Below are 24943 nucleotides of genomic sequence, written 5' to 3' on the forward strand. Positions count from 1 at the left end.
AATTTTAGACTTTTTTCCTTTGAAAAGAAATATATCCACCCACTTTTTATTACTATCGTGAAAACTGTTGGGTTGATCACAGAGAGAAACAAAATTTATTTATCAAATGACATTTTCCGTAAATACAGATTATTGAAAATCGTGTTGCTTATTTTTAAAATTATACATTTTTCCTTTTTTTTTCCCAATTGTGTATAAAGTTGATAAAGACTCCTCTCCAAGACATTAATAGAAGGGTGGCAATGATAGCTGACAGAGTTAAAAACAAGTTATTAGATGCAGAAAAATGAAGACCTAGCCTCATCTTCTTCAAAACCTAGGTTCTCCCTCATAAAGTCTCAAAGATTATTGAAAAACTAGGAAATTTCTGCAGCTTTGTCGCCAAATTCAAAGAAAATATGGAAATTCAGGGAATTGTTAATCCTAAGGGGATTGCGTTCAACAATGGTAAGTGGCCATGATTTTCGGTTAGAAATTCAGTGGCATGCTGCTTACAAATTTTTAATGGTGTTGAAGGAATGTTTTCAACAATGGCGGAGGTTTTAATGGTGAAGGAATATGAAAACTGCTCACATATATTAATTTAGCTATATTTACTTTCAATAGCAGAAATTATATCCCTTAGAATACACTTGAATTTACTAATTGACCTCTTGATAAACATCGAGGTTATTAACTTAAATTTTCTCCTATAAATTTTGCATGAACTAAATTTTGCGTCCTCTTTTGTTTGACACTTTAATGTCTTATTATACATTAAAGCTTTTGCTACCATCTTTTATCTATGCAATTTTGGCCTTTTGCCTTTTGAAAGAAATACATGCATTATCTGAATGATTCTGAATTCATAATGTGCAGCTACCTGAAAGTCAACTCCAAAAAAAAGTTATAGCTCTCATTCATGAAAGCCAATCATCTACACTATGAGCATTCATAAATGAGCTAAATTCTCCTTAAATCAACCAAGAAGTGTCAATCCCACCATTATTATCCAAAAATATTGAATGCCACTCATTATGGCTTTCTATGCTTATCAATGTGCAAACCATACAGCGTTATTAATAGAGAATGACAGTTGCCCTGCAATCTCACATACAACCTCAAAGCCCAGCTAAACAGCCTCAAAGCACCAGATATTGAATTGAAGCCCTGGCGCAAGTTGCATAAGAAATCATGTTCCTCCAAACAGTTTTGTGTCAAGCTAATAATTTGCAACTCGAGATGGTTTACTTTTGAAAAAAAATTTACAAGTGCAACAAGAGGACACCCTACAATATTCAGCAAATTTTTGCCAGGTCCAGATAAAGATGCCTGTGGCACATCTGTGGATTATGTACTGCATAGAGCATAGTCATATTCATAAGACCACCAAATAAATGAATTATCCAGTTTTCTCACCTTGGTTACATACAAAGGGGCGAACAGGCAGTGCACGCAATCTTCCCTACTGTATTTAAATTTAAATCGAGCCATTAAAGACAGTGTATAAGTCCTTCCCTTGCGAAAAAGAGCATCAAGAATTACTGAAGGCCAGTTTGTCTCGCCTTCAAAACAAGCTCCTCAGTAGTTGTTCCGATTATCTCATTAGCTCGCTTAAGGCTCACAGCAAAATGCCTGCCAATTGAATCCTGGTAGTTCAAACCTTAAAACGCATTAGAATAAGGAAACTTTAAGTTGAAAAGAAAGTTTTGACATGGTTTGTATAGATGATTTATACAGAATTAAACAATTATTCAATTACAAATACAATGCAGGAGAGGCTTAAACCAGAACAAGATCTCTGAAGCTTGATCAGAAAAGACACCTAGTAATGAAGGTGGGAAAGGAATCTCACCCTAGAAACAACACCCAACTTCTCTAACTTCTGAACTGCATCATCTACATCAAAGTTGCAGCTCTGACCAAACTCTTCCTTGATTAATTCTTCACAGTGTAGATCAAGATCCTAAGCAAGTCATTAAATTTCAGAAGTTTGATTATTAAAAAGGCAGAAGCAAACTACAGTCTACAATGAGATCACAGAGGTTAAGTTTCATTTGGAGTACTGGATTACCTCTCTAGTACATTTACCCTGTTCCATCAGTATGAAAAACGAGAGAATTACTTCCTTGACCTGCAGAACAAAAGACTTGGTTAGAAACTGCAGTTAGCAGATCCATCAAGATGAAGGATGCAAAGACTTACTTCTTGTTGAATCACGTCATCACATAAGTGAAGAAGAGTTCCCTTTCCGCTGTCGAGTTGTTTGTCATACATTGACTGAGTTACTAAATTCTGATACATGGCCATGTTTTGCTGAAAGCTGAATTAAAGGCCATAAATATGGAGAACATACATAAAATTTTAGCATTGAAACATCAAGAATCATGCATGATTTTAGATAATATGAAAAATAACCATACAAACGCCATAAGTAGGGCTTCTACTCAGAAGCAGGAGGGTAAGGTTTGGACAAAGAGACCTAGCAGATAAAGTGATCTTAAGCACAAAGATAAAATCTCCCCTAAATGTCATAAGCTGATCAGTTTGTATTGTTTGATTCTGAAAAAATGAAAAATTTTAATGGTACATGTTTCATCCTTGAAACCTCTTCCTTAGATCAGCTGATAGTTAAGTTTTCACTCCTATACCCACTCTGGATATCAGAAATTAGAGGTACTATGACAAGTTGACAACTTCTTACAATTTGCAAGCATATGAATCTTGTCAAATTTGTAGAAGCTACCAAGAATAATGGGTTTGCAATCACTAATTATCCAGAAAAAAATAAAGACAAAGAAGCACACAAGTTACAAGAAAATTACCGTGTGTGCGTGCGTGGAAATGTGGTGTGGTCAGTAATGGACTGTCAACCTTGTTACTTATTGAGAGCAAAGATTAAACGGAGGAAGAATAAAGAGTAATGAGTTTTCACGGTTGAAATTGATACTTTAAAGCCATGATTATGAATAAAAGAGGTATTGCTCATCCTTAGTATTGATTGCTTTCTTGGTTGGGTGGATTTTCGTGTGGGTGGTGGGTTTTTAAGGTGGGTGGTTGACTAATTTCATGGAATTTAAGGTGGGGGGGGGGGGGGATTTGGTGGGTTATGAGTGGATTTTGAAGCAGTTTAATTGGTTATGCATGGTGGTCGTGTGGATTAAGTGGAGGGTAGGTGGTTTTGTGGTAGTTGGTAAGGCAATGATGGTGGAGAAGTAGGACAATGGGTGGTTTTAGTAGAAAGTTCGGATGGATGGTGGGTTGTTATGGTGGCTGAGCAAAGTGGTGGTGTTGTCAAGGTAACCATGGTGTGTACAGGAGAGAAAGGGTAAGTGAAACCCTTTTATTTTGGAGGTGGGGGGACTATCTTGGAAATCGGTAGCCTCAAGCTAATAGCTTTGTAAGCAAGTCTTGCTAATAAAAGTCAAAGAATCAACCTTTCCATCTATACTATTGTTATTAGAGTGTATGAGTTAGTAAGGTTTTGGAATCCAATATAATATGATATATGTAGCATAAAAGCCTGTACATGATCTTCAAGCTGGATAAAAGAAAAAATTTCAGCAATATCCAATCAAAAGAGAAAGAGAGGTGAAGTCATGACAAAACATACGCAAAATATGTCTTTGCACAATAACCAACTAATGTGGAAAGGACGGCTATGATAACCCAAGGATCAGCATTGATCTCGAGTGAACTTACAATAGCAACCTGCGACAATAGACAACTCAAGAAAAAATTAAAACGGTGGGTGAAAGATTACAAGAATCAAGTCATCGGGATTCTTAACTTTAAAAACTAACCAGCCCAACAATTGCAGTTCCAAGAAACTTGACCCAGTCCATTGGTGTAAGACTTGGATTCTTCTTCTCCGGCTTTTAATAGAAAACACATACGCATGAACAAGATTCAAAGGTGACTTATAGGAAGTATAATTTATTAAAGCTTCACACAGCTATAATAAGAAACACTTACAAGAACGATTTCCATGTCAGCCATTGGAATATTTTTAAAATGTTTCACATATATCCCTCTGTCTGATTTTCCTTTAGGACTTGCTTTCCTATCAAATTAAACAAGCTATTAGCTATTTGTAAAAATCTCCAGAAAGTTCAACTTCAACAATCCCAATTCCCAAGATATGAACATGAATTGTGTAATGGAATCATGCATCAATGTAAAACAATTTGACAAGCAAGCCACAGCACAGAGAGCATTTATTTTTATTGGAAAGCACACACTGCTTTCTTTTCTTCCGGTGACAGAAATTACTAAAATATGAGAACCAAAACTGAATACAGAACCAAAGCAGTGATTAATACAGTTCTACAGTCAAACATAACGTGTGAGATTATCTGGAGTGCTATTTTATAAAACAGAATCATTTCAATCTTTGAACCTCTAAATACCCTATCACGTAGGCACCCTACAATAGTTAAAGGTATATCATATGCTGGACAAAGGTACTAGATAAACTATATTTAGTATATGGCAGAGATAAGTGCTCGCTGCCAATAAAAAAATCCAAAATATAACAAATTAAAACAGAGAACATGGGCACGAGAAGAGAACATGAGCTCATGAAGCTGATACCTGTAAACAACAATCATTCTATCAAAAGTAGGTTCCTGGATGGTAATCTTGCTCAGCAGATTGCGCAAACTGAAGAAAAAAGCAATGTAAGACGCTGTCTAATAGTTATATACATAAAAAAAAAATAACAATAATAATAAATAAAAAAAATTAAAAATAAAAATAAAAAATAAATAAATAATAATAATAATAATATAATAAAAAATAAAAAATAAAATAAAATAAAATAAAATAAAAAAACCCAAACAAACAAGAGAGATGATGGAATTGTATGATGAAGCATTTAACATTCTATTTTGCATCAAACTTCACAGAGGCACAAAATCGACTTAAAACAAGATTCACCAGTCACTTACTCTCTATATTCAAACTCGTAAAAGAAATCCAGAAAATGCTGTGAAAATCCTCAGTAAGAAAAGTTGGAACTGAAAAGAAAAAACAACCAAAAGATCTCTGCATGAAAATGGCCAGCTAGGATGTTACTCCAAAAATAAAGGAATTTCCAATCCAAGCTAAAAAAAAAATAGGTGTCTTCCCCCAACAAAAGCAGAAAAGATCCTTACAATTTAATAAATTCTTCTATCCTACCTTCCCTTCTCTCAGAACTCAAGCAACCAAGTCCAAGGTCCATTCACTTAGTGTCAGGTGAGTCAAAAGTTGCCCAGAAACAGGTTTGAAAAAGCTGAAAAATGCCTTTTATATATGAACTCCCTTAGTTCCAAAATAAATGCTTTACAAAATAAATGTCCCACTTTGAGTTTTGTATTATTCACAATTTCACATACATCACTTTGACCTCCAGTTGTGCTTTATACATAAGATGAAATATAAAGTCATATGGTACCTGTTAAAAGCATCTAAATGTATAGATTTCGAATATCAAATTTTTTTTTTTTTTTAATTTATACTTTTTTATGATTAAAGATATTATTGGTCAAAATTCCACGTTGGCAAAAGAGCCGGTCAAACTGGGGCATTTGGTTAGGAACGGAGGGAGTATTAAACTAGGTGGCAAACTGGCAATCATTGCAAGGAGGATGTAGTCATGGTAGGTCCATGAGCTATGCATAATTTTAATTGCAAGAATACACTGGAAGAGTCATCAATTCCTTTGACGGTTTCCAGCAAGTACAATGTTTCATAGAGGAATGGGGAGGCGATTCAAGGGAGATGGGTGTGCAATAGAGTACTCACTCGATTGAGGAAAGGGTAGATATGAGAGAGGATTTTTTACAACTCCAACTAAGCAACAATGTCATACTTGGGTTCCCGGAAATACTAGGTTAAGTGTCTCCTTGCAAGGTAACCCTGCACTCGTGAGATCTCAAATTTCCATCTTGAAAAAAGGGGATGAAGCACAATCAAACTGAAAGGAGAAAGAGAAACAAGGGTCGTACTAAAGGGAGGGCAATTACCCATAATTCGATGGGGAGTTTTGAAAGGATAATTAACTCACCAAAAAGGGATACCACCAAGGCACAGCTAGCAATGAGAGTACAACCATACCATTACCCCCAATATCAGATTAGGATCATTAGACCATTAGTGAGCCCATTTTCTAGTCATATGCTATTAGTTATAAATATAATATACATTTTTAGTAGAGGTTTCATGTCAATATCTTGCCTTAACCAAAGAAAATGTTTCCTACAAATTAACTAATGAATCTCTAGCTAAGCTTCATGGGGTAATTGTGCTAACCTAATCACACTTGAAGACGTCAGTTAGGGGAAACAAAACTATCCGAAGATTTGATCTAATAATTTAAAAAATCCAATGTGTAATTTCGGATATCGGATACCTTATTGGATATCAATTTTCGGATTTCGGATAACGGATGTCTGATATCTAAAAATATCCAAAAAATATTTCACATTTCGGATCGATCCGAATATCCAAATTTTTTTTCTATTATTTAGATTTCTCTGGAAAAAAAATATATAATATAAACAAAAAATTGAAAAAATTTCGGATCGGATTTGGATATCAAATATTACAATTTTCTGAAACTGGATATCCAATCTAAAATCTATAATCTATTTTGAATTGGATATTCGATTCGTGCTCAACCCTAGAAGGCGGGGCATCAAATTTTGGTCAAACCCAAGGACACAAATAAACCAATCTTTAGTTAGCTATATGAAAACCTGAAAAAATGTGTATGGGGATGTCGGAGCAGTTGTATCTAGGGCATATAATATCTAACAGGGGTGTGGCGGTTGACACGAGAAAGGATGATGGTGGAGTGGATAATTCGAGAAATTTGAAGGAGTTGTAAGATGCCAAGAATTCACCCAAATTGCTGACCTCCTCATTATGCAATTAAGGAAAGATTTAGGTGGACAGAGAGAGCCACCAAGGCCTTTCATTAGCTAAAGGAAGTAATGGTCTTTGCTCTTACACTCTCTATGCTGGAGTCTGGAAGGAATTTGTGGCAGAAACTTTCATTTCGGATGATGGTTTATGTCAAATCAGCCTATAGCCTATTACAATAAGATCCAGGCCGGATAGCAAAAGAGAAGTCAACTTATGAAAAAGAATTGGTCATATATCTCGCAATCATGAGATGAAAACATCATTTGATGGGAAGGCACTTTGTTGTAAAAACCAACCGACAAAGTATGAGATTTATCACTTAACAGCGTGAGATTAGAATTGATTATCGAAGGTGGGTGTGGTAGTTAATCGGATTGAACTTGGAAATTCAAAATAAATGTGTCCTTCAACATAGCAGCATATTCGCTATCCAAAACAAGTATGGGTGAGGTAGAGTAGGGAGACCTAATTACGATCCAAGGAAGGGAAGGAATTAAAGGAGGAGAATGGAAGAGATGAGCTACTCAAGAAGATCAGGAAGTCAATGAAGGTTAAGTGATGATAAAATACTATACAGGGGAGGGTTGGTTTGCCTAAATCATGTCCTTCATCCCCAGCCTCGTGAGGTTATACCATAACTCACCGATGGAAAACACATATTTGAAGATGGCAAGAGATGGGATGCGAAGGGATGGGGCAAAGTATGTGCAAAAATGTGGGATATGACTGTAAACAATTGCAGATTTACAGCAGAGTCTATCTAGGTTAATACAATCTTTACCAATCTCTACATCAATTTTGGTCTTTCGGATGACATTGTGATGGACTTACCATCGTCAAAAGGAGTGGACACTGTTTTATTGGTAGTTAACAGGCCATCGAACTTTTCTCACTTTATTAGGCTGAAACATACTTCAATGATTTTTCAGGAGTGGAAATCTTGTTAAAGAGATCAAATCGCATCTTTATAAGCAAGATGGTGAACAAGACCTTGAGACTGTTATATTCTAACAACACGACTCCGCAAAACTCCTTTAAATTGACTCTCTTCGGGGTTGCGTAGAAAAGACACCCACCAAAACTGATCAAACTTGGGGGAGGGCATATTTCAGTTAACTCTTAGGAAGAGTGGCTATAAGAGAGAGATTTCACACAAGACACGTCTCTATTAAAAGCACAATATTGAATGAAAGAAAATGCAGACAAGATGAGAAGGGAAAAGACTTCCGAAGTAGGGGATAAGGTCTTCTTATATAGACGAGGTCATTAGCAAAAAGGGCCTTATGAGCTAAGAAAGTAGCAGTAAGATTCTATGTACCTAAACTGTCTTGCAAAAGATAGGGTCATAGCATATAAGCCTAAGTTACCCAATACCCTCAACATGTAAGATTCACATGGTCTTCCATGTATCTCAACTTAAAAGAGAAATCGATAATCACCCGCTCAATCCCATCAAATCTCAAAAATGGTGGAGCTGTGAAATTACTGAATGTGAGTAAAAAATACAAGGAAAACACCTCAAAAGGTGAAATGCTTATTGAGTGGAAGGGGTTGTTGGAGTTTTGAAGCTATTTGGGAAGAAGCCACAATGATCCAGAAGGTTACAGAGAAAGAAGACATAAGAAGGGAAATTTTTTAAAAATTGTCCTAACTTTTGGCGATCCACTATAAACAATCCCACACGGGAAAGGAGCGGATGCGGAAACAAGCGACCAGACCTTTCAAATATTCTTGAATGGGCCCGACTTTAATATGTATTTGAAATAATAGACCTTGACTCCTTGTGGCCTGTTTACATTCCACACTAGGTAAAAAAAGGATCACGTGACATGCACGTGACTTTTAATGAGGGCCTTTTTTTTTCCTTTTACACTTTTTACTTTTTTCAATTTTTTTTTTTTTTTTTATCTTTTTTATTTCTCTTTCTTTCTCCTTGCTTTACCTCCCTAAGCTTCCTCCCTCAAATCCACCACTCCTTGTCATCATTATGTTCATCATTGCAACTACCTGTCTACCCCCTGGTGGGAAAAAGAAAGCTGAAATAAAAGAAAGGACTTGGCACCACTAGTTTTATTTTAAGTGGCCTCCTTCCTGCTTAATCGAACTCAATCAGTTAGAATAGAACAGGCAAAATAAGGAGCTTTCCCTCCTTCATTGTCACTTTTCACTATAACAACTGAAAGTACAGCACAGTCTTCAAAAAAAAAAAAAACTGAAAGTACAGCACATAATCATCTCCATCAAGTCATTTTTCGCCTCACCCCCCCCCCCCCACTTAAATAATACTACGTAGTAGAAAGGGTACTTTTTAGGGGTGATTTCTTTGCTGCCAACACCACCACCCTCGCCATTTCATCAACACCTCTTACTGCCACTACCACCACTACCACATTGTCGCCGCAACCAACACGACCCTGATCTTACTACCGTCATTTAAAAAAAAAAAAAAAAAAAAATTAGAACCACCTAAGAATTGAACTCGTTCCATTAGTTAAGGAGAATTTGAAAGTAAGAGATAAATTAGTTCTATAAAGTTACCTTGAAAAATTCAACAGTTCCATAAAAGGGAAAGAGAGGGGGAGATTTAAAGTAAAAATACTCGCATTTACCTGCTATAGTAGGTAAACCCTGCAAGACCATTTGCATTAAAATGATCATATAGTTGGGCCCATTCAGGAATAATGTGTGACTGTTTATAGCGGATCACCAAAAGTTGGAATAGTATAAATCAATTTTTTTTCCTAAAGAAGCACTCAAGTTAGTGGAGACTGCCATCGCTGAGCTGGAATATGGAAAAAAAAAAAAAAAAAATCATGGTAGGTATGTAATTTGGGGCTGTAACGTAAAAGGGGAATGTAGCTAGGTATTGAGGGCATTCAGAAAAAAATGAGACTTGAGATCTTGGTAGAGAAGTAGCATCTCGAAAGTACCTTTGTTTCTCTATTTAACACTGTTCTTAATCAAATTTACATTCTTTTGTAAGTGAGTCAAAATTCATTTAGTCTGAACCTAAATGAACTTACTATGTATTAAAAGAGAAAATAAGTTGAAACAAACAGGCCCTAAATAAATAAATTAAAAAAAGAAACCAAAAAAGTTGAGGGCATAGCTCCCCTGATAAGGAATATTGCTGTAACTGAATTTTTTTACTTCAGTTGGCCTTTGTTTGGTCATAATCAGTTCTTGTTAGTTCTATGTAGCCAGATTTAGCTCTATAAATACTCCTTTAATACTTTTACTTGTGATCATTCAGAATTTCCTCTTCCTTATCTCTATTCTATTTTCTCTCTTTCTCTCACTACTTCTTTCTTCTTCTACTCCTTCACATTTTATCAGTTTCTTTGATCAATTTCTGATCAGAGTTTATCAGTGATCTTTGATCCTGCAACATTCTCCTTTCAAAGCTTCAAATTTAAATTTTGAGGCTTTTATATACCTGGAGTCAAGTATTAGCTTCAAAACAATACTTGGCTTTTCTTGATTCTATACTCTATAGATAATTTTACTTGATGATAGCTCAAGGGTATACCTGTATAATAGTCCTCCTATAGTGTCACTCCATGGTATCCTAAGCATACAGTTCTTTTATAACTTTTTGAACATACCATGCAGCATAATGCGTACATCATAAATAGCATACACTCTGGAACAATTAGCAGTTCATGTGCAAAATATTCCACAGATTCTGCTTCCATTGAGAAGAAGTCAGATAATGCAGAGACTATGAAACATAGTTACTTTAAAACAATATATTCCCTATTGCAATGAACATACCACATATATGGAGAGTCAGGGTTATTCAGATATCAAACCTGAATTCCAAATTCTGGATTCTGATCCGCTCAACATAGAGATCATCTTGGTCAGACTCATATTCATCATCTTTCTTTCTATCTTTAATAGAATTCTGCCGTGGCTTTGAGAACATAGACCGAAGTCTTTGTATCCTGGAAAAAAACAGTCCCAGAAACATATGAAGTTACAACTCATTACAACCATCATGAGACACGAGAAAGATGAGAATGATAAAACAGTGGGAAAAACACCATATTATCTCACAGACCCTTAAGACCAAGTACCACTTTATTTATTCTTGGGATCACATTCTACCGGTCTACCCTTAAGTGTCCTAAGCTGATATACAAGAATTTTGGAAAGCTTGACCTTCCCCTTGGGCCATTTGACAATAATTATTGATCAGCAATATTACTTCAGCTCTTCAATTAGTCTTCCACATCCGTGTCACACACTTGACACTCTACGAGGGTATAATGAATTCTTAGCCTACACTTCAATGCTCACTCATACAATTCAATCATGTTGAACCACTTAATCATGGAAGAAATGTAGAAATATAAGGAAGGAAAAGAAGAGAAATTGCACTATGTGCTCACAAATAGACTTCAGATTTGCATTTCAACAAGAATTAACAATCAAGTCAGCCTAAAATGTGTGTATGTGTATTTCTATGGAAGAATTCATGCAAAAAGTCTTTTAAAAATAGGAATATGTTCTACTCAGGCATGTCCCTGCACTCGTGTCCAATATTAGGACAGTGTCCTCATTGTCGTTTAAACCCACAATCTTGCACCCAACACATAGTCTAAGAGAACAAAACAGCCTAAAAGGCTAAAACAATACCTTCCCATATTAATAATGTAGTAAATACATAGTGAAGAACTAATAGCTTAAGCGCTTATACGTCTAATTAAAAATATATCTCTCCCTACCATATAAGCCTTTGTATGAAGTCTTTTGGTAGTGGATCATTGGCCCAAGGACATATTTCATCATCTTTTTCTATAGCAACTATAATTGGCATAGTAAGAATAGGCGTAAATATTGGTCTTTTTATTTAGTTTAATAATAGTACTTCCTTTGTTCCAAATATTTGCATCACTTTGACTTATACACTATTCACATACTCTCTTTAACTTTTTTTTTTTTTTACTATTATAAAATGAATAAATGTTATTATGCAGGATATCATTGGATTAGTTATCATGTCTATTTGCATGAATTAATTTTTTTTACAATTTTTACTAATAGACAATAAATATATTAATGGTCAAAGTTATGTCTCGGCAAATGTGCTAGTCAAAGTGATGCAAATGTTAAAACACGGAGGGAGTAATTAGTTTATTTTTAGAAATTATTATTATTTTCCCTAAATTTAGCTTATAGTTAAGACAAAATTGTTAGGCTTTCTCTGAATTGAATGTTTTAAATTTAAAGAAAATCTGATCGAGTTTATGGGAATTTCCCAATCTCTATTAGCATTAGAACTAAGACATTAATACAGAATTGATTAACATCTAGAAGCCCAAAGGACCTTGTTGGTTATAGCTACTTTCAGCCAAACTGTTAACTCATTTCTTTCTACACACTTTGTATGCTGCAGATTTGCATTAACTATGATTATTATTGATTATATCCATAAAAAAAAAATTAAAAAAAAAAAAAAAAAAAAAGCCACTCCCCACAAATACACTGCCCTTTGCCCCTTCACAGCTTCACCTTAATCCAATCATCCGTTTACAGAGGATCATCAGCTCCAAGATTAAACCCCTGTTTTCTACATATATTTATAAAGAACGAATCCCTGCTTTTAAACAATGTTAAAATCCAAGCCACTCAGAGCTCTATCATTTACTAATTGTCATATAAGTCTGATATATTAGTTAAACAGCATTATCTGTCAATCAATCTAACTGTTGATTTATAAGGAAATCTTTACAACATAAAAATGTAAACAAGATTTACCAAGATAGCAGACCTGGTTATTATAATTATATAGCGTACGCGATAGGTCTACATAACACATACTTATGCAGATTCCTCATAATTTTCTTCTAATAATATTTCTTTCAATAAAGATAAAATGTTAGAAAGGGTTCTCAGCTTCTCACTACGAACAAAAAAGTTGGAATCTATAACAGTTCACTAAGAAAGTAAATAATCACTTTGCGTACAATTTTTAGAATAAATCCGAAAACATCCTTTATCACTCCACTTGCCAAAACTTAAAAACTTGAATATAGTAGTCAAATTATACACGATCTAAATTCTAAAATAGATAATAATATAAAAAAAATTTAAAAAACTGGTAGCTCAACGTCACGTATCGATTCTCCCTAAACTATTCTATCATCATAAATTTTTAATCATATGTACCAAATTTTGTAGAAGTTATGTGCCAGATCCTTCTAATTATTGCAGCAACTCGCAGATACCACCTCACCCCAATCAATATGCAAAATATGTTTTTGTCTCTAAACACTTCTAGAAGTAGCAGTTGTGACAAGATACAAGTTCTTAAAATTTTAATATTGCGGCTGAAAATATAGTGTCAGGCTATTACTCACCCAGTCACTCTCAAAAGCTTTGCCCATATGCGTGAAATGATCATATCCACTTTCTCCATGAAAAAGTAATCAGTAGTGCGGTCAACACCAATGCCACGTCGAAATATAACATACTGAGAAGGGACAATAAAATGGTATAAAAATATAAGCATCGAAGCCGAGACAACCAGAGGAAAAAGGTAACCTCTTTTCAATAATATAAGACATGAAAAACAACAAAAAGAGTGATGATGGAGAGCAAATCTCAAATGCTGATATGATTCACTCACTGTACAAGTGTACATCAATCTATATTTGATATACCTACCCCCAAGCAACAATAAAGTTATTTAAGAGACGTATACAAACAAAGAACCACAGTATAAAATATAAGGACAAGGCATCCTCTAAAAAATGTAGAGTGTAAGCCAATCATACTGGACGACAGAAAGCATAAAATTGGAAAAGGCAGCATTTGTCACATACCACCAAGAAGCTTACTAAAACTCCAAACACCTCTACCCACAAAAATAAATATAAAATTACAAAGAATATCATTAAAGAATCACAATCATAACCATATGTACACACCTCCAAAGCATCGTCCTATGTTTTCTCCTCCCAAGTCACAACAACAATCTAGCACAGCTACATAAGTCTCAACTACGAAATCAACTACACTTAAATTTTCCCTATCAAAATCAGAAAGCCTATACCATCTAAGAGCCCAACACACACCGACCAGACTTTTGCAATGCATTCCCCTCCACCACCCGTGACAATTGTTTACAGCAGGAGACAAAGGCAAGGGCAGCACATTACCACCAACAACAACATGACTTAGCTGAGAAAAAGGGAGCACAGAGAACCGTTGCAGCAGCAGGGGACAGGAAGCAGTAATCTTTTGTTTGTAATGCACTAAAGTAGTTAAATGCCAATAGTAGTAAGTTGTAGTAATTAAGGCTTACTTGCCATATTTATGCTTGTAGTAGTAGTATAAGAGAGAGTGGTCTAGGAAGGGAAAAGTATCCAGAAATTTGTAAGAAAAACCTTGGAGAGTCATGGCCTAAAGCCATGGAATCATTTCGCAAGCTTTTGGCTTAATTATCAATCAATCATACAATCATTCGCTCAATTATTATACAATTATTATCTTGTTACACGCTAGTCCGTTGCAGTTGGTATCAGAGCAGCCATGCCGCCAACTTCGCTAACAGTGACGCCGGAGAGAGTGGCGGCGCTGGAGGAAAAGGTAGAGGAGATGCTCGAGAAGTTAGGAGAAGGAGAGAACTCCCTGGCGCGAACCTTGCTGAAGCAACAGGAAGAAGCCATAGATAAGTTAAGACAAACGGAGGATGGGAAGATAGATAGGTTCCGGCAAGATTTAACCCAGCAGCTTCATATGACGATGAGCAGGCAAGATAAGGTGATGGACGAAATACGCGACGCTCTCAAGGCTTTGGGATCGACACCCGTTCAGCCTCTGGTGGGAAACGAAGAGGTGGAGCAGCCCTTGAATGTGAGTGCGTTTCATGACTCGCCGCCGCCACCTGGTGGTTTCGGAGGGCAGCCAAGGGATAATGAGCGATTCAACGGAATCCGTATCGGGAATTGGGACCCCGGCGCCGGAGGGAACTATAACCCCCCTCTCCACCGCCAAGAAACACGGGAAAACTGGAAATTTAGGAAGCTCGATATGCCGTTGTTCGACGGGAGTGATCCGGACGGGTGGATCTTCCGTGTGGAGCAGTATTTCCAATTTTACAAGTTGTCGGAGGCCGAGAAAATTCAGGCCGCCGTGGTTGCCATGGAGGGTGATGCTCTCCGGTGGTATCAATGGGAGAATCGCCGCCGCCCCGTCGTTAGCTGGGAGGACGTGAAGCAGAGGGTCCTCACCCAATTTCGACCGGTCAACGCCGGAACACTACACGAGCAGTGGCTTGCCGTTGAGCAAACCACGACGGTGGTCGAATACCGCCGTGTTTTCATCGAGAAGGCGTCGCCGTTGCCGGACATACCTGAAAGTCTTCTCAAGGGTCAGTTCATCAATGGTCTCAAGGAGGATATAAAAGTGGAGATCCGAATGCTCAACCCGCATACCCTGGAAGATGCAATGGATCTCGCGATCCGGGTTGAAGAGAGAAATCGGGTTAACGGGTCAAAAAGATCGGGTGGCGCCTTTGTCAAACCAGGGCCTTATTCATACTTCAACAAAAGTCCAGCTAACACAATATTGGGTGGTGGGCCGGCCCAAACTTCCCACACCAACAGCCCTTCATACACTTCAGCCAAACCCAACCCATCCTTTATCCCAACCAAAGCACAAAACCAACCCAGTCATTCTAGCCAAGGATCAGCAGCTTCGGTCACCCAACCCAACAACAATTATCAGAACAGAGCCCCTTCAAATACGACGCGTTACAACGGGGAAGTCCGGCGACTTACTGATTGGGAAATACAGGACAAAAGGGCGCGTGGCCTCTGTTTCCGGTGCGATGGTAGATGGACGGGGCCCACGCATGTCTGTCCTGCAAAAGGATTGAGTGCATTGATGGTGGAGGAGGAAGAATTGGAGGAGGAGCAAGGTGAATTCGCCGCCATTGAGGAACCCGAAGAAGGTGAGGCGGAGATTCCAGCCGCGGTGTCGATGAACTCCATTGTAGGTCTCTCGAATCCCAAGACCATGAGATTGAAGGGGGCTATTCAAGGCCAATCCGTGGTGATTATGATCGATCCGGGGGCGACACACAATTTCATTTCTTTGCAAGTTATTGAGAAGTTGGGGTTGACAGTCGTAGGCAACAGCACTTTCGGGGTTTCCCTCGGTAATGGTGAAACCATCAAAGGGCAGGGGCAGTGTAAGGGGGTGCGTTTGAAGCTTGGGGAGGCAATTGAAATCGAAGAGGATTTTTTACCCCTACAATTAGGGAGTTTGGATGTAATTTTAGGAGTGCAGTGGCTCGAAAAACTGGGGATGGTGATGACTAATTGGAAGCTTCAAGAGATGTCATTTATGTGGGAAGGTAAGTCGGTGACGATCAAGGGAGAGCCGAGTCTTTCGAAGTCCGGAATCACCCTCAAAGCCATGATATGAACCTTGAGAAAGGAGAATGGAGGCATGCTCATTGAATTGAACAGAATGGAAGAAGAAAAAAATGAGCAGGAAGGCAGTGGGCTACCCGCCTTTTTAGAGGGGGTGTTAACCAAATTTGAAGAAGTATTTGAAGAGCCCAATGGGCTTCCTCCTACTAGGGGACATGAACATGCTATAGTCCTTAAGGGTGGGAGCAATCCGGTGAGCGTGAGACCCTACCGGTACCCTCAATTCCAAAAGGATGAGATTAAACGACTCATCCGAGAGATGTTGCAAGCCGGAATCATTCGTCCTTCTACGAGCCCCTTTTCTAGTCCGGTATTATTAGTGAAGAAGAAGGACGGGTCGTGGCGTTTTTGTGTTGATTATCGGGCCCTCAACAAAGAAACGGTTCCCGATAAATACCCCATTCCGGTGATCGATGAGTTACTAGATGAGCTCCATGGTGCTCGTGTTTTCTCCAAGCTTGATCTAAGGGCCGGGTATCATCAAATACTCGTAAGGCCGGAAGACACTCACAAGACGGCGTTCCGGACCCATGAGGGACACTACGAATTTCTTGTGATGCCGTTCGGATTGACTAATGCTCCGGCCACCTTCCAATCGCTTATGAATGAGGTATTCCGACCTTATTTACGCAAGTTTGTTCTTGTTTTTTTTGATGATATACTCATTTATAGTGAAAACCGTGAAGAGCACATTAAGCACTTAACTGTTGTATTAGCTACTTTGAAGGAACATACTTTATTTGCTAACAAAAAGAAGTGTGAGTTTGGCAAAGATGTTGTGGCTTATTTGGGCCATATCATCTCAAGTGATGGTGTTTCGGTGGATCAAGAGAAGGTCAAAGCCATGTTGACTTGGCCCACCCCAAAAACCTTAAAAGAATTAAGAGGATTGTTAGGTTTGACGGGGTATTATCGAAAGTTTATAAGGCATTACGCTCAAATTGCCCACCCACTTACTGACCAACTGAAGAAAGACAACTTCGGGTGGTCGGAAGCGGCAGAGGTGGCGTTCCGGCGGTTGAAGGAGGCCATGTGCACGGCTCCGGTGTTAATTATGCCTGATTTTTGGAAGGTTTTCATTGTGGAATCGGATGCTTCCGGTTTCGGTCTGGGGGCCGTATTAATGCAAGAGGGAAGACCAATAGCGTTCTACAGTAAAATCCTAGGTCCGGGAAGTCGTGGAAAATCCGTCTACGAGAAGGAGCTCATGGCGGTTTGCTTATCGGTCCAAAAGTGGAAACATTATTTGTTGGGTCGGCGATTCGTCGTGAGAAGCGACCAACAAAGTCTCAAGTACATTGCACAACAGAGGGAAATCGGGGCTGACTATCAGAAATGGGTGAGAAAGCTGATTGGTTTTGATTTTGAATTACAGTATAAGCCGGGAATTTCGAACAGGGTTGCTGATGCCCTGTCGCGGCAGGGGGAGAGTGAAATTGCGACCAATTTTGGGGCTTTGTATGTCAATCATGGCGTTGATTGGGGAGGTATCGGCCGTGAGGTGGCGGAGGACGCGGAGATTCAGAAAATTCGAGAGGAAGTGAGCAGGGGAGAAGGACCTCAAGGCTATTCGATTGATAACTCGCATCTAGTGTACAAGGGGAGATTGGTGCAGGAAGTCCAAGTTTAAAGGGGCGTTGCTGAAGTTGTACCACGACACTCCGGAAGGCGGTCATACGGGAGACACTAAGACGTACTTGCGGTTGGGTAGTGAGTGGTTTTGGAGTGGGATGCGCAAGGAAGTGGCGGAATTTGTTCGCAATTGTTCGATTTGCCAGAGAAATAAACACTCGCAGCAGTCGCCGGCGGGATTGCTGCAGCCTTTGCCGGTGCCGGAGCAAGTGTGGGAGGATATAAGCATGGACTTCATCGAGGGGCTGCCTCGGTCAAAGGGGGTTGATACTATTTTGGTGGTGGTTGATCGGTTAACCAAATATGCGCATTTCCTTGGCCTTAAACACCCATTCACCGCTCTCACCGTGGCGGAGGTGTTCATCAAGGAGATTGTGAGATTACACGGCATGCCAAGGAGTATAGTGTCGGATCGGGATCGAGTCTTTGTTAGCACTTTTTGGAAGGAGCTTTTTCGAATGCAGGGGACCGAATTAAAGAAGAGCACATCGTATCATCCCCAAACCGATGGTCAATCGGAGGTGGTGAATAAGAGGCTAGAGACTTATTTAAGGTGTTTTGCAGGGGAGCAACCCAAAGCTTGGGCAAAGTGGCTGCCGTGGGCCGAGTTTTCGTATAATACTACTTCACACTCTTCGACTTTGATGACTCCCTTCAAGGCTCTTTACGGCAGGGATCCTCCTAAGTTGGTAAGGATAGGAGGGGGCCACACGACGGTTGATACCGTGGAGGATATGCTGAAGGCTCGGGATTTGATACTTGATGAATTGAAGTTTAATTTGGCTCGGGCTCAACAACTCATGAAGCAATACGCTGATGGCAAGCGCAGGGAGGTGGAATTTCAAGTTGGGGATTTTGTTTTTCTCAAACTACAGCCGTATAGGCAGAAATCACTCGCCAAGAGGCCTTTCGAGAAGTTGGCAGCAAGATTTTATGGGCCCTTTGAGGTGTTGCAACGAATTGGCAAGGTGGCGTATAAGTTAGCCCTCCCCGAGGATTGTCGAATTCACCCTGTTTTTCACGTGTCACAGCTCAAGCGTGCTCTAGGAGAGTTGTCAAGTTCACCAACCATTCCGACCCAGCTCACCCCGGAATTAGAACTCGTGGTGGAGCCAGAGAGTGTCCTTGAGATACAAACAAAGGCTGGTCAGGGAGGAGGGACTGAGGTTTTAATCAAATGGCACGAGCTACCGGAGTTTGAAGCTACATGGGAGGATACAGCCGCGCTTAAGGAAAGGTTTCCGGAGTTCCACCTTGAGGACAAGGTGGCTCTTTTGGGGGGGAGTATTGCAATGCATTCCCCTCCACCACCCGTGACAATTGTTTACAGCAGGAGACAAAGGCAAGGGCAGCACATTACCACCAACAACAACATGACTTAGCTGAGAAAAAGGGAGCACAGAGAACCGTTGCAGCAGCAGGGGACAGGAAGCAGTAATCTTTTGTTTGTAATGCACTAAAGTAGTTAAATGCCAATAGTAGTAAGTTGTAGTAATTAAGGCTTACTTGCCATATTTATGCTTGTAGTAGTAGTATAAGAGAGAGTGGTCTAGGAAGGGAAAAGTATCCAGAAATTTGTAAGAAAAACCTTGGAGAGTCATGGCCTAAAGCCATGGAATCATTTCGCAAGCTTTTGGCTTAATTATCAATCAATCATACAATCATTCGCTCAATTATTATACAATTATTATCTTGTTACACGCTAGTCCGTTGCAACTTTCAAAAAGCTCATGTTGCAGCGCATGTGAGTTACCATGATGTTAACTTTTCAAAAAATGTAAAAAGGATATTAAGGAAACTTTGTGTTCAGCAGTTTGAACGGTTGTAGATGAATTTGTATAACCTATGCACTGGTGTATTTTAAATACTATAGGTATATTAAAAGCATTTCCTTAATTCAAAGACAGTAAAAAACTTCATGTATTCCTGCCAACGAAGATGGCCAGGAAAAGTAATTCAGGTTAAGCTAAAGATAATAGACAAAAGAAATACTAATAACGACCTTTAGACCAGAAACACACAGAAACACCTAAATCAGAGTTAGTACATATTTTAAGTTAATAACATCATCAGGAAGAAAAATAATAATATTCATATAAATGCATGTGAAAAACATTAACCCCCACCCTCCCTACTTCAATGTTACTAACCACAACAAACATCAACTAAAGGGAGACAACGTTTATTCACACCCAAGCCCTGAAACAACCTACAAAGCCAATAAATTTCTAACTAAAAAGGGAGACTTTTGGTCTTACACGTAAACAAGTCCATGTGATGATTCTTAATATGTGTGCAAAATCAAACAATTAAATTTTACTAGGATGAAAGATGTATAAGAAAGTGAAATTCCAATTACTCCATTATTTATTGCCCAACCAAACAACCACTAAACCAAAATTTAATCTTACAGCTTTTACCTTATCAACAAATTCCGGAAGATTTTCTTGGGGATGCTTCGACCAGTACCTCTTCAAAAGCTTTTTGTCAAGCTAAATTCAACACAGCAACAAATACATGCATTGGAAAGGACAGCATCAGACAGAAGTTAAAGCTTAACAAATGTGAAACAAAAAGTCAATAGCACAAACACCAAAAATAAAGAACTGGAAAGGGACCTTCTTTTCATCCACGGAGATGGGAAGATTTAAAAGATACTGGCCAGTTTGGGCAACTTCAAACTCTTCATCACTCACAATCTTGAAATTACTCTTATCCATAACCTGGTAGAAATAAAGCGCATCAAACACTACAGACAAATTGCCACCAAACGTACTACTTTTTCATTTAATAAAATGGTTAGCTGCACAAAACCGAACACCTGCCATCATAAATGGTCACCAGAAACAAGTAAACCACATTATCACCTGAATCATGTAGCTCAGGAAATTTTCTTCAAGAATGTCAATTTCTTCAGGAGATAGATTCTGTTGCTCCAGCTTTTGAGCTCCATTAACAGGGTCAAAGAGGGAATATAATTGCTGTAGCAATCAGGCACATGACTTCAATGATGAAAAATAACAAGGCATTCAATAGAAACAAAAATTCACTTGAAGGACAAATACCATCACAGTACCATCAAATCTTCAAACTGTAAGAGATACCAGGCCCGAATGGTATACTCAACTCTCTTACAAAACTTCAAAAACTCTGCTCTGTCAGAACTATGTTCTGCAAGATATTATTGAACAGATTAAAGCATATCACACCAGAATCAATATATAAAATTTAAGTTTTAAAATGCTTTCAAGGATACAAAAACATGTAACTATATACATGCATAAAAAACAAAGACTCTGTTCCAACTAATGTTAAGACTCAAGAAAAGAAAAAAAAAAAAAAATCGGCATAGCAGTAATCTGCCATACTCCCAGATAGGTACCATTCAGACACATAGACTAATGCCTCACAAATTTAAATTTGAACCATATTCAATGGCAACTTCATAGTCAAAGAGTTTGAGACAATTTCCACGAATCTTGCTACTTATATGTACTTGAAAAATTGAAAAGCTTGCATCACTTTATCCCAAAAATACTGCAAGCCACAACCCACAAATTTTGAAGTAATAGCGTATCCAAATGTGCTAACCCCAACTTATATATTGTCAAAGCAAGCAACCCTTCAAATTTTGCAAGAATGCACAATTTAACATAATCCATCAGAGCAAATTGTACAACAAAAATCAATTTATCCCCAATTTTAATTACAGTGAAACCATATGAGTTAAACCAAGAAACTAAAAAAGTCCTTTTGTCTAAGGAACGCGCATCACAATGTCAAAAGAAAAGAGCAACCCATTTCAAATTTCCCAAAAATAAGCATAAACCAAAAGAGAAAATTGTGCAATGAAAGATTACTTTACCCAATTCAAATAGCAGTGAAACTAAATGAGTGAACCCCAATTGTAATTTAAGCTTTAACTCAAATTCTATCTGATGATTCGTCGAAATCAAGCAAACCCATTTCTAATTTCACAAAAACATACAATACCAAAAACAGAAATATGTACAACAACAACAACAACAACAATTGAGCTAACCCCAATTCAACTTAACCAAAACGGTTAGCCCCATAAAAAATCTAAAAATAATATCAAAACGCAAGCAAACCCATTTCAATTTTGCAAAAATATAACCCAGAAAAGAAATATTTTGAAACATTAATTAAAATATTTAAATAGTAAAGATAAATGAATTCATTTACACCATGTTTGGATAACAATAGTGAAGGTAAAGAAAGGGGAAGGAAAAAGAGGGAAGGGAAAGGGAGGTGAGGGGAAGGAGAAAGAGACCTTTCATTTTCCTTCCAAATCTCTCCAACAAGGAAGGAACAAGGGAGGATGCATCCCTCCATTTCTATTCTCTTCCTTTCCCTCCATTACTCTCTATCCAAACATAGCGTTACTGTTCTATAACATTAACCAATTTAAGATATTTACAAATAAAAAGTTGAGCAAAAATTACCAATAAGATTAGCCAAAGACATAACCAATTTAGGTTTTAAAATAGGAATTACAGATTCACGCTCCAATCGAATTACTTCCTTGTTCTTCTTCACCTTCCCCGTCTTGTCGCTCTCGCTAGTATTTGCCATAGCCATTTAGAATCAGACCAAAATAAATTTTTCTTTTTTTTTTTTTGTTGGGTTTTTATAGAAAGAAAGAAAGAACAAGAAAAACAAGAGTTTGAATAATTATTGAGAATAAAAAAGGAAACTTGAAAAGACAAAAATTGAGGTTGGCAAAGAAAAAAATTATTCCCAGACAAAAAAGAAAAGGGTTTGTGTGTCGGCAAAGATACTGTTGTGTATCAGTGTCTCACACTCTTTCTGTTGCCGGCGATGAAAATTTTAGCAAATTTTGGTGGGATTGATCATTGGAGGAAGATAAAGTCACATGAAATTGAATTTTTGATTGAATAGAACTTTCACGAGTCTTAACTTTCATGAGTCATTAGGTGAGCTTCATAACCTTGGTCAATATGGAACATAAGTGACATAAAAATCGTGGGTCTTATTGATAAACACTAGCAATAACGAGTAGTTTTAAGGAAGTAACTAAAGCAAACAAAGTCGCGTGAAGCGATCAATTAGTAGTACGTATAGATTAGCTTTTAAATTAGTTGTTAGTGGTAGTATGAAGTAAAAATAGTTGTTGGACTATTCAATTATAGTACTCCCTTTATCAGTTTATCATTAATGCATGGTTCCTACATCCAACTGTAGGACTGGCAAAAGCTGACCCGAACCTAACTCGAAATAAACGAATTTGAGAAAGATTTTCAACTCGTTTATGTAATTGGGTCAACTCGAACCCGACCTGAAGTTAAACAGGTCGGGTTCAGGTTGGAAATCCCAACCTGAAACCAATTCACCTAAACCCATTTAATTAAATAGGTCAGTTTCAAGTCTGGTCAACCCGAACCCAACCCGCCTAAATTAGGTTTACCACCCTATTTTTACAACCTAATTTTTAAATATGGGCCAACCCCAAACTATCTAATGAAAAACCCTAAAAAAATTTCTTACCTCACACAGTCACACCGCTTTCACTCTTTCATTTTTCATTCACTCTTTGCTCATTCTCTTTCTCTCTCCTCTATCTCCTCTCTCATGTTTTCAATTCTTTTCCATTAAAATTGTTGATAAATTGTTGATTGAAGCTCGTGAATCTTTATCTTAACGTTCTCAAGTTAATTCACTTATTAGTTTCATTCTATTTACTTAATTTTGTTGTGTTTTGTTTCTTCAATTACAACAATTTACTTGTTTTAATCTGATTGAAGTTTGTTTATTTAAGAGTTCATTTGTTTATGCTATTTTTCCATCACTTTGATTATACGATTTTATTTGATTTTTTATCATCTATTTATGCGATTTACTTTGATTTTTTCATGAGTTTATGAGAATATTTCAACTTGTTTATGAGTTGATTTTTTCATCATGAGTTGGAAACTTGGAATGGAGTGAATGTTGTTGGCTAATTTTTGCATTTTTTGTGATTTCTCTGTGCATGTGGCGTTTCTCTCTACATTTGGCTTAATTACTTATTTAATTTATTCTTAATCAACAGATAGCTGACGGCCCTATTCCTCCCGAACCCATTTGCGAATCCGAATTAGATGATGAAGATATTGAACTATGCAAAATGCAGCAGCACTTGTTTTGATTTTATTGCTTAATTATTTATTTGATAATACCCAGCCAATTAATCATATTTAATTTTATTGTTGTATGATTGTATAAACTATACAGCATCACTTATTTTGATTTTGAAATGTCGATGGAATTATGTTTGCTTTGAATTTGCATTTTATGTTTGTTGAATGATACAGGTATATTTAAAAAAATATAGGTTAAACAAATTACAAGGTTATTAAAAAAATAAATAAAATAAAAAAAACAGGTTCAGACGGGTCGGGTTCAGGTCAACCCGTTTAAAACCAGGTCGGGTTCAGGTTGACTTTTTTTACCTGTATAAGTAAACAGGTCCGGTTTAGGTTGGGGGTCCTGACTTGTTTATGTAAACAGAACAACCTGAACCCGACCCGACCTATTTGCCCGCCCTAGCTGTAATACCCCGTATTTTGATACTTATTTTTCTAATTAATTAATTATTTCCTAAAAAGGGTATTTTAGTAATTTAAATTACTATTTGAATTTTGGAGCCAAAATGATATAATTGAATTTTGGCGCCAAAAGTATTTTGAAAGCCTAATTACTATTTTTAGATTTTGGATAAGATTTATTATCCATTTATTTTATTTTAAAAACCGGATTATTTATATAGTTTGGATATTTTAATTAAAACAAAAACTATATTTTATTATTTAATTAATAAGGTTCGAAAATTCCTAATTATTGACTAAGATTTTCGGATTTTCCTAGTGTGGAAAATTTGATTTTCTAGGTTAATTTATTTGGTGAATAATTGGTATTTTATTAATTAATAATTTTATACAATAAATATTATTTAC

At 37.4% G+C, this 24943-nt stretch overlaps 1 protein-coding gene across 3 annotated transcripts; it reads right to left on the reverse strand.

Annotated features, from left to right (window-relative positions):
- Window positions 1-874: 874 nt before the first annotated feature.
- Window positions 875-22915, reverse strand: LOC145562466 (uncharacterized). Of its 3 annotated transcripts, XR_014094387.1 has the most exons (16): window positions 22433-22915; window positions 21043-21137; window positions 20834-20947; window positions 20585-20689; window positions 20387-20458; window positions 13254-13366; window positions 10701-10835; window positions 4573-4641; window positions 3955-4042; window positions 3783-3854; window positions 3593-3690; window positions 2185-2302; window positions 2054-2113; window positions 1835-1945; window positions 1399-1628; window positions 875-1311 (listed from the first exon to the last, which is right to left on the reverse strand). XR_014094387.1 is itself a non-coding variant. In XM_081622758.1 (15 exons), the coding sequence occupies exons 1-15, from the start codon at window positions 22566-22568 to the stop codon at window positions 1521-1523; spliced, it is 1494 nt and encodes a 497-aa protein (XP_081478884.1). In that variant the 5' UTR covers window positions 22569-22915; the 3' UTR covers window positions 875-1520. The 3 variants fall into 3 exon arrangements, 2 of the variants coding, with proteins under 2 accessions (XP_081478884.1, XP_081478886.1); XM_081622758.1 differs by having other exon boundaries at window positions 875-1628; XM_081622760.1 differs by lacking the exon at window positions 22433-22915 and adding an exon at window positions 22261-22374 and having other exon boundaries at window positions 875-1628.
- Between the last annotated feature and the right edge of the window lie 2028 nt (window positions 22916-24943).

The sequence above is a fragment of the Chenopodium album genome, chromosome 10 (genome assembly GCF_948465745.1).
Source record: "Chenopodium album chromosome 10, dcCheAlbu1.1, whole genome shotgun sequence".
In the NCBI taxonomy this organism is placed as follows: Eukaryota; Viridiplantae; Streptophyta; class Magnoliopsida; order Caryophyllales; family Amaranthaceae; genus Chenopodium; species Chenopodium album.